General features: G+C 41.0%; 1 protein-coding gene across 1 annotated transcript in view; it reads right to left on the bottom strand.

Moving 5' to 3' along the window:
- Positions 1 to 9,930, bottom strand: part of LOC110213356 (uncharacterized) — a 45,703-nt gene extending 35,773 nt beyond the window's left edge. Inside the window, 2 exon segments of the mRNA XM_078151761.1 lie at positions 8,736 to 8,816; positions 9,871 to 9,930. Of these exon segments, the coding sequence (XP_078007887.1) occupies positions 8,736 to 8,816; positions 9,871 to 9,930 (141 nt within the window).
- Between the last annotated feature and the right edge of the window lie 387 nt (positions 9,931 to 10,317).

The following is a 10,317-nucleotide window of genomic DNA, read 5'->3' on the forward strand; positions in this document are numbered from 1 at the left end:
TGGAAAAAATTGCATAACTGATACAAAGTGAGGTAAACAGAGCCAAGAAAATAATACACACAATGACTACAACAGTGTAAAGGGAAAGAACAATTACAAAACAATTGAAAATGAATGGTACAAAATTACAAAGAAGGAGTAAGCATGGCTCTGAGAAGAGATATGAGAAGATACCTCCCCTCTCCTTTATAGAGGTGAGAGGTCCCCAGTTGTAGAACATTTCTTTTTTTTTTCCAATGAATTAATTTTTTAAAATTTTTTTTCTCTTCTTACTCTTTTTCTTAAGGAAAAAGTATTTATTATTTGGATAACTCTCTTGAGGCAGGAGGTGAGGGATATGGGGAGAAATTTAGGCAATGTAAAAATAAAACATCAATGAAAATATTTTTGAAAAAGCAATAGATTTGGATTTAGGGGCCCTGGGTTCTAATCCCTGTTCTGCTATTCACTATTTACATGACTTTGGGCAAGCCACTTAGAGCTTCAGTTTCCTCATCTTCAAAATGAAGGGGCTGGGCATGCTCCCCAAGGTCCTTGTTAGCTCTACATGCTATGATCTAGTAAATCACAAGGATACAAGGCATGGAGGGGTTACTCTGCTCTGGAGGATGGTATACCCAAAAGAATGTTATCGAAGAATCAAACACTGTATAAATGAGGTGTTTGATTCTTTGATAACATCCCTATAGGTATACCCTCTACCAGAATAGAGTAACTCCTCCATGCCTTGCATCCTCATTTATATAGAAAAAGCAGTCTTTTAGATATCACTATTCACAGGGATTAGCAATTGGGACTATGGTACATGCGTTTTATAGTGGGGTTCCCCTGCATCGACTATGTTTATTTGATAAAACTCTCAGCAGGGAGAAAGACTTCAAGCACAAAAGTTTTCTGAACTCAGATGCAGCATGAGCAAGCAGAGCTACTCCCATACATTTATGCAGTTCTTTGGTGGGACCTTGAAGTCTCCAGGCTAGGACAAGGGAAGTAATGGAAGGAGACAATAGAGACCAGTTTGGCAGAGGGAGAGGGAGATGGGGAAGGGACATAAAGAGAGAGAAAGGAATGACTTCTGTTCCAGATTCACCAACCAGAAAGGTAGCAGGATTGGTTGGGGAGATTGGTTGAAGGAATTTGGAATATTTAGCCTTGGAGAAGAGTAAATTTAGTGAGGATGAAACAGCTGTGTTTGAATGGATTTCATACTTATACTTTTTCTGCTTGGACCAGAGATTGATTTAGTCTCAAGGTAAGGGAAAATGTCACCAGTAGGGCCATTCAAAAATGGAATGGGCTGCCTTGGAAAGTAATGAGTCCCGCATATATGTATAGACTTTCAAACAAAAGCTGGGGTCCCCTTACCAGGGATGCTGTAGAAAGGATTCTTCTTCAGTTAACAATTCAGAGTCAATGGCCTTCCTGGCTCTTTACAATTTTACAATTCTGAGATTTCATGAGATAGCAGCTTCATTTCTTGTGGTGCTTTACCACCACCTGCTGGTCACAGGCAGAATAACTTCCCATCTTAGGCTGGACGTCCAAAATACAAAATTGTACCATATTTGAGAACAGAATGTCACCCACCCTTAAATAGCCAGAGGCTGGAATGGAAATTGAACATTGGAATGTAGGATCATGATGGGGAGACATTTCCCTCTTTATCTGAATGTCAGGAATGAAAATATGTCATTTCTTTTTATAGCTTTGGACATGTGTGTGTTTAATCCAATTGCTAAAAGACTCATTTGAAAATCCTCACTGTTTTGTTTAATATGGATGCTACCTTATCCTTATCACCCAGGGTTTAGCAAAAGATACAATGTCATAACTATAATAATTCTGAAGACTCACTATGGTTAATGATTGGTTCAAAAGAACATCAGCAAGAATACAGAAGTACCAAGGAAATTGTTCACAAGGAATCCCAAATTGTATAAGGCACAAACTGGGGGCTGGGATCAGATTGTTCTTTGCGAAGTGCTATAAAAATGGATTGTCATCATCATTACTTGTAGAGGAAGAAGGCTTGCTTGCAAAGAAATTATTAGTAAAGTCTCACTTTTGATCTAGCTTGGAAAGTTGAGGGTGAAAGGAAGGGAGGGACTGATTTGCCAAGCTACAGGTGGGCAAGTTCACAGTCTTTGTGACTTTATGACAGATCTGTTGGGCAGCCCAGCTTTGGCAGACATTCAGTACCCTTGAGAAGCTGTTATCAGCATGGGCAGCCTGCCCAGTGTAGGTTCTCATGGGGAGAATGAACAGGAAGCCACTGTTGTCTTAGAGTGGGATGGGAGTTTCTACAGTATGACTTCTCACAAAAGTTATAAAGGGGAGGATGGGAGGAAGCTGCTAGATTTTTAGCTGGAAATCTAAATGGTTACAAGTTATAATTCAAAGAAAAATCTGAACTCTTTACAACAGGTCAAAAAGGTCAGAATGCACTATACTTACTACCAGTGTTTTTTCTCTTGAGAAAGGGATTTTATCAAAATGGGAGCTGCATTTGGGTGTCTCAGCATACAGCAGGCAATAAATGGATATAAACCTCATACTAGGGCTTTGATCCATCCTTTAGAGTTAATTCTACAAGCAGACACTCATACATCAGGGGACACCTTAAATCATGAAATGCACTATAACAATCACAAAAGAAGAAGGTCCCCCATAACACCTATAAACTAAGGTTTGTCAATGCCATAGAGATCTAGGCTATATGCCAAGAGACCATTCCACAAGTAAGGCTGTGACCAATTAAAAACATCCAAATAGTCAATTAGAATGTATTTATTAAATATCTACTATGTACCAAGCATAGGACAGCTAGATGGTACACTAGACTATAGCAGCGTGTATAGGGTGCCAGACTTGAAGCCACAAAGACTCAAATCTGGCCTTAGACAATTACTGTGTGATCCTGAGCAAGTCACTAAACCCTATTTGCTTGAATTCCTCATCTATAAAATGATCTGGAGAAGGAATTGGAAAATCATTCCAGTAACTTTGCCAAGAAAACATCAGATGAGGTCATAAAATGTTGGACATGACTGAAATGACTGAAAACATTAACAACAACGTACGAGGCACTTGAGATGCAAAGAAAGATACAAAATAGGCCCTAACTTCAAGAAGCTCACATTCTAGTGGGAAAGAAAACCTAGAAATAACTAGATTTGGACAAGATATATTCAGAGTAGTTAGGAGGTAATCTCAGAGGGGAAGTATTAGGAAAGCCCTCTGCAAAAGGGCTGAAATCTGAATGAGCCCTGAAGGAAGCCAGGTGAACTGAGAGCCAGAGGTGATGGGGCAGAGCATCCCAGGCACGGAGGGTAACCAATGCAGAGACATTGAGAGGAATCTGAAGTGTTCTGTGTGAGGAACAGCAAGTAAAAGCCGGTGTGTGTGGAGCATGAAGTGCACAGTGGGGGAAAAATGTGTAAGAAGCCTGGAAAGATAGGAAGAGACCAGATTGTGAAGGGCTTTAAAAGCTAAACAGGTGACTTTGTATTTGATCCTGGAAGTAATAGGACTTAGGTGACTTAACAAACTCAAGTTTATTGAAGAGGGGGGTGGCATGGGCAGATCTGTGCTTTAGGACAATCACTTTGGCAACTGAGAGGAGAATGAATTGCAGTAAAGAGAGACATGAAGGAGAGACCAATAAAAGCATAAAATGAACCAAACAAAGGTCCATAAGTGAGCAAGGGAGATAGCACCTCATCTTCCCATCAGTTGAAATACTGGAATGTCAAACAGAGATCAGTCTAGAAGCAAAGTTCGGAGAGAGCACCCGAGAAAAGAGTAAGAGATTGAAGTTGAATAGTTTGACCTGCACTGTTCCTGTTCATTTCAATGTGAAACTACACAGGTCCAGGAGATTTACCTCGTTAGGAATTGAACTGGCCCACATCAGGGGGCCAAGGGCAACCCATCTCACTTTACCAGGACCAGCCAGCTGTGAAGTCTGTGTCTTTGTCTTCTCACTGATTCAAAATGGAACCAAGGCCATATAAAGGGGACTCTGTGCATGCGCGTGTGTGCGTGTGTGTGTGTGTGTGTGTGTGTGTTCATATTATTTCCATGCTAAGGAGAGCATGATGTTTGACTACAGAGTACATCTTGAAGGTGGGAGGGCCTGATTACCTCATGTATAGAGCTTGACACAGAACTCACAGACCAGATGCTATGAAATAAACTTTTGCAACATCTGAGCATCTGGCAGAATGGAGAGCAGCCATAGACTCGAGCAACTCCTATCTAGTGAGGAGAAATAGGAGGAAGCCTCAAAGCTTCAGAACATCTAGGGGAACAGTTTCAATGTGGATAAGTTAGATGAACTGTTTAATTGAGCAGAAGCCTGGAGTGGGCTTGAAGCTGAAAGGCAGTGTGGCCAATAGTAAGAGGGACCTTGGTTAACCCAATGACAGTGTTTTCTGGTTCTCCTCCCCTCCCCTCCCCTCCCCTCTCCTCTCCTCTCCTCTTCCCTTTCTATACTGTCTCATTCAGTGATCTAATCATCTCCTATTGAGTCAGTTATCATTTCTATACAGATGATTCTCATCTCTATCTATTACCCCTAACCCCTCTCCTGACGTTTTGCCTTGTATCGCCAACTACTTAACAACATCTTGAAGTGGATTTTCCACAGACATCTCAACATGTCCAATACCGAATTTATCTTCCTCTCAAAACTCTCCTCTCTTCCTAATTCTCCTATTGCTGTTGGAACCACCATCCTCCCAGAAACCCAGACTCACAATTTCATTGTCATCCTCAACTCTTCATTTGCATTCACCCTACATATCCAATCTCTTGATAAATTCTATCATTTGTACCTTTACAACATCTCTCATCAAAATGTCTACCTTCACACCTTCTCACCCCTCTGGTGCAAACTCTCATAACCTCAGTCCTGGCCTATTGTAATAACTCTTTAGTGTCCCTGCCTCAAGTCTCTGCCCCCTCCAGTCCATCCTCCACTCAGCTACCAAAATTATCTCCCTAAAGCACAGGCCTGACTTTGTCCCTCTTTTACTCCTTAAATTCCAGTGACTCAAATATAAAGTCAATTGTCTTGTATTTAAAGCCCTTCATAACCTGGCCCCTTCCTATCTTTCCAGTCTTCTCACACCTTCCTTCTTTTCACACACTCTGTGATCCAGCAGCACAGACCTTCTTGCTGTTCCTCACACATGACATTCCATCTCCTAACTCTATGCTTTTTATGACTTTTTATGACTGTCCTCCATCACTGTAATACACTCCCTCCCTGCCTCTGCTTCCTGTCTTCCTTGGCTCTCTTCAGGTCTCAGCTCAAATGCCATCTTCTACCTTTTTTGGTCCTCCTCAGTGTTAGTGCCTTCCCTCTGGGACTGCCTCCCATTGATCCTGACTATATCTTGGATGTGCCTGGCATATTCTCCCCCATTAGATGTGAGATCCTCAAGAATGGGTACCATGTTTTTACCTTCCATTGTATCCTCAATTCTTGGTGCTGTGTCTCACCCATAGTAAGCACTTATTGAATGTTGGATTGACTACATAAATATTAGTTAGTATTAGGGGCAGCTTGGAGTCAGGAAGACCTGAGTTCAAATCCAGCCTCAGACACTTGACACTTAGTAGCTGTGTGACCCTGGGCAAGTTACTTAATCCTATTTGTTTAAATTCCTCATCTGTAAAATGAACTGGAGAAGGAAATGGCAAACCACTCCAATATCTTTGCCAAGAAAACCCCAAATAGGGTCACAAAGAGTGGGACACAACTGAAAAATGACTGAATAACAATTATTATTGAATGCCCAGGATAGCTGCCATGCCAATACAAACAAATAAACTCCAACTTCCCACCAAAACTGTCACTGAGTGTTCCAGTCCCTCCATTTATTGATCTTTTTGCTAAACCTCCTCCAAACATCAATAGAAATAGTTGCTCTCACTTTCTATAATTAGCTGAAAAAGGAATTGCAGGTGAGAATGTCCTTTAGCCTGGATCAGGTTCTTTTTTTTTTTTAATTCATTTTTATTTTCAGATCTGAAAACTTTACTGAGGTCGAAAACTAATGGAGATAGGATATTGCAGGATGATGAGATTTTCCCAATGAAGAGAAGTCCTAAAGTAGTACAGCCAGGTAGGAAATGAGATGTTCCAAGCTGAGCTCTCTCCTTTAATGGAGATTCCTCCAAGCTGTATTTTTAGCTTAGCTTTATTTAGAGTTAGAAGACACTCTATACCAGAAAAGTTGATCCTGTATGTGAGCTGATTGCTACAGACAGCCTTACCTCAAGAGGAAAACTAACATTATCAGAAAAACTCGAGTAGCACTAACCAAGTTGACACTTATATTTCCCTTTTGAAGAGAATAGTGGAAATTTTACTACTTTGTAGATGGAAAACAAGATTGTTAACAGGCTCACACTGATAAGACATCAATATATAACAATACTATCTCTTTTTTTCCCTTTTGGTAGAAGAAAAAGAATGATAGAGCCAGGTAATGGAAAATAGACATCATTTTCCCCTCTTTTCTGTCTCTATTGTTCTTCAAATAGATAGAAAGGCAAACTTACCAAAACAAGCAGCATCACTTTTTGTGGTAGCAACAAACTGGAAACAAAGTCGATGCCCATGGATTGGAAAAGGGCTGAACAAATGGCTATGTACGAATGTAATAGAATGTTATTATGCAGCAAGAAATGACAAAAGTGTGGAGATAGTGTGATCTAGTGACTAGAGAGCCAGCGTCTGAATCGGGAAGACCTAGGTTTGAGTCCTGATACATGCTGGCCATGGGACTCTGGGGCAAACACTTCCCAGTGCTCAAGGCAAGGAGGGGACATCAAGGATCTAGGACAGGCAGGATAATTATAGAGAAGAAATAGGACGAGTTGGGTGACAACAGAGGCATAATGGGCAAACATACATAAGTGGAAAAGCATGAAGTATACACAAGAGACAAATCTGACTGCAGTAGTAATCTAATGTGATGATGTAGAGGGAAGGGAGTAGTGTGAGCTAAGGAGGGAAAGGCAGAGTGATGGAATGCTGAGATTGTGTACATATTGCTTGAATGCCAGGAAGCAGTTTGAACTTTATTTGGTAGCCAGCTGGGAAAAATTAAAGGATTTTGAAAAGAATGACATGACCAAATTTATATATAGGAAAGATAATGTGGCAGGTGTTTGAAGGAAGGTAATTACATCTTCCTTTATTTCCTGCAACAAACATACCCTCTGTTCTAGACAGATGAATATCCTCACCATGCACTGCACACATCACACTCATTCTTACCTTTGTTCATGCTTTCCCCCCTCTATGGAATTCCCTCTTATTCCTTTCTGTCTATGCAGACTCATCATCCTTCTGAGTCATTTCTAATCCACTTCCATACTGTAAAGTAGGCACATCTCCTTTCTGTCCCTCAGCTCTAACTGTCTGGACCATTTATTTTGACATTTAATTCCATTCTGTCTCACAGTGACCAAGGATACTGACCTCAACAGTTGTTTGCTGGAGGACAAGATGCTGTTCCTGTAACTCTTTCTTTCAGATTGGTTTGTGCCTGAATATGACTGGGTGGACCAGCTATACCCTAAATTCCTCGCAACCAAATTAAAAAGGTCCTTTCTGGTGCTTCTATCAGAGGTAGTAGGAACAAATCCACGGGAAAGGAAGTGGGCTGGGTCTGGGGTGAGACACTAATGTATTCTGGCAGAAAAATCTTCCTATAAAGGAATTATACAGTATTTGAGAAACTACTTGAACTGGAGGAATCACAGAGAGACTTCAGAGATTTGAGGATTACTGAGGAGGTATGAATAATTTTGTTGAATTGTAACACCCCACTGCCACATTCATATTTTTATTTTATTTTTTTTTGGCGAGGCAATTAGGGTTAAGTGACTTGCCCAGGGTCACACAGCTAGTAAGTGTCAAGTGTTTGGTCTGATGCCAGATTTGAATTCAGGTCCTCCTGACTTCAGGGCCGGTGCTCTGTCCACTGCACCACCTAGCTGCCCCTACATTCAGATTTTTAAAGCCTGTTTGGATTCACCATCTCTTCACTGGGATTTGTGTGTCCTCGATGGTCTTTGAACCTCTCCAGACCAGCCAGCACAATTCACGTAGCATGACAGAAGCACCAAAGGACATTTGTTTAAAGCAGAATGCAAAGTTTATGACAACAAACAGGAATCAAGCAGCAGACATTCTTGCCACCCTTTTCCCAGCTGCTGTTGTTGTTGTTCAGTCATTTGGAATTTTCTTGACAGAAGTACTGGAGTGGTTTACCATTTCCTTCTCCAGCTCATTTTATAGATGAGGAACTGAGGCAAACAGGGTGAAGTGACTTGCCCAGGGTCACACAGCTAGTAAGTGTCTAAGGCCGGATTTGAACTCATGAAGATGATTCTTCCTGACTTCAGGCCTAGCACTCCATCCACTGCCAATTAGCTGCCTTTTCCCAAACTATGACCTCCCAAACTTTTAAGGAATTTATGCTGTCTGTTTCTTGACTTCATTTCCCTCAATGGCTTATCAACTCTGCAGGGTACACTAAAGGAACAAGATAAACAAGTTTGAGAGCCCACTTTCTCTGTGTGCTTCATATTTCTACATCAGTACGCCCCAGCAAGTTAGGGAAACATAAAGGGATGTTAGCCCCTTGCCTAGCGATTAAACTCAGGAACCTCAAGATGTAAAGGGCATCGCGTATCTCATTCAATGAAGTACTGACATCTTGTAAGGGTGGAGGAGGATCCATGGTCAGGATGGTGGTTGCAGCCAATGCTTCGGAGTGTGCACAAGGAGAAGCCTCCTGTTATGAGCGGCAGCATTTAGATGCAGGTGTTGGGCAGCTTACTATCTCTATGCCCATTCCACTCCTCTCATCTGCCATTCCACTTGAATCTGCATTTGTTTCTCTCAATATAGTTTGAACCAGTCTTCCAACAAGTATTCTGAAAACACTCCCTTCCAACTACAGTCTGCATTAGAGTGGCATCACAACCATCACCACCACCACCACCATCATCGTCATCATCATCATCATCATCACCTGCCATACTCCACACAGGTTTATGGGAAATGTAGTTCCCAAAGAGAACCTCTCACCCTACAGCATATTTTTAAAGTACAATTTGCCATTTATACAACATTGTTTTAAAGTTATCTCAGTATCATAATTTTATCTTTAATGAAAATTGTATGCATACATATATAAATATATATATACACACACACACATATATATATATATATACATATATTTCCATGAGCGAAGGTATTTGTGTCTCTTGTGTATAAATTATTCAAATGCTTTGTACTTTTTATGAGGGAGGACAATTTTACTCCCCAGGAATTATGTAACATGTATTATTGTGAGCATTCATGTGCTCATCATGAAATGGTTCTCTGGATCTAAATGGCACAGGAAATATGGGACTGTTCTTGAGAAACTTTTCTCATACAAACATCACTGTTGTGAACGCTAATGGTTCTTGTAACAACGAGACAGGAGGGATATGAGTTATGCACAATTTTAGACCCTCAACAAATATTTTTTGATTTGAATTTAACACCACTACTCAGTGAAAATACATAATTCAGGAAGTCTCACTTGGAAAAAGGAGGAAAAAATTGGTAATAATATTGCTATAGCCCTTAACCAAGGAATTTTCTCTTTAAACTGAAACTATGGTTTCATTGGATTAGTGAACTTTTGAAGAGGAAACTTTCCACCAATGCAGACCAGCACCTAGCTTGTAATCAATAGTTTTAGAGAGTTGTCTGGGACACTGAGAGGTTGTGACTTGCCCAAGGACATGTGGCCAGAGTGTGTCACATGAAGACCTTGGGTCTTCCTAACTCACAGGACAGCCTTCTACTATACCACGCAGCCTCTTATAACCAAGTGTGCCAGTGTAGCCCATGGGGGTGGTGTACCAATGATCTCCACCCCTCTCTAGGCTTTCATTTTCTAGACTGAGACTGGTTCATTCACTCTAACCTGTACTCACACAGGCAGGTCAGGGTGGTTCTCCAAAAGAGCAGCCACAACTAGAGCAGAGTGAGCTACAACTCACTCTAAGAGTCCAGGGGCAAACCTAGTAGAAGGGACACAGATCTACTATGACACTAGCTTCTGAGCCCCTGTCAGTGTACTTCCAGTTTAAACAAACCAACCAATATGACACCATTAACTCTTAATCATGAAATCTTTATTAGCAGTAATGATAACCATAACATAACCTACCCATGAACCTCCCATAAATGCAGATAGTTTTCTTTGGGGAAAGAATGGGCAGAAATTTACAGAT

This window comes from Phascolarctos cinereus, unplaced genomic scaffold, assembly GCF_003287225.1.
Source record: "Phascolarctos cinereus isolate Bilbo 61053 unplaced genomic scaffold, phaCin_HiC Scaffold_4;HRSCAF=312, whole genome shotgun sequence".
In the NCBI taxonomy this organism is placed as follows: domain Eukaryota; kingdom Metazoa; phylum Chordata; class Mammalia; order Diprotodontia; family Phascolarctidae; genus Phascolarctos; species Phascolarctos cinereus.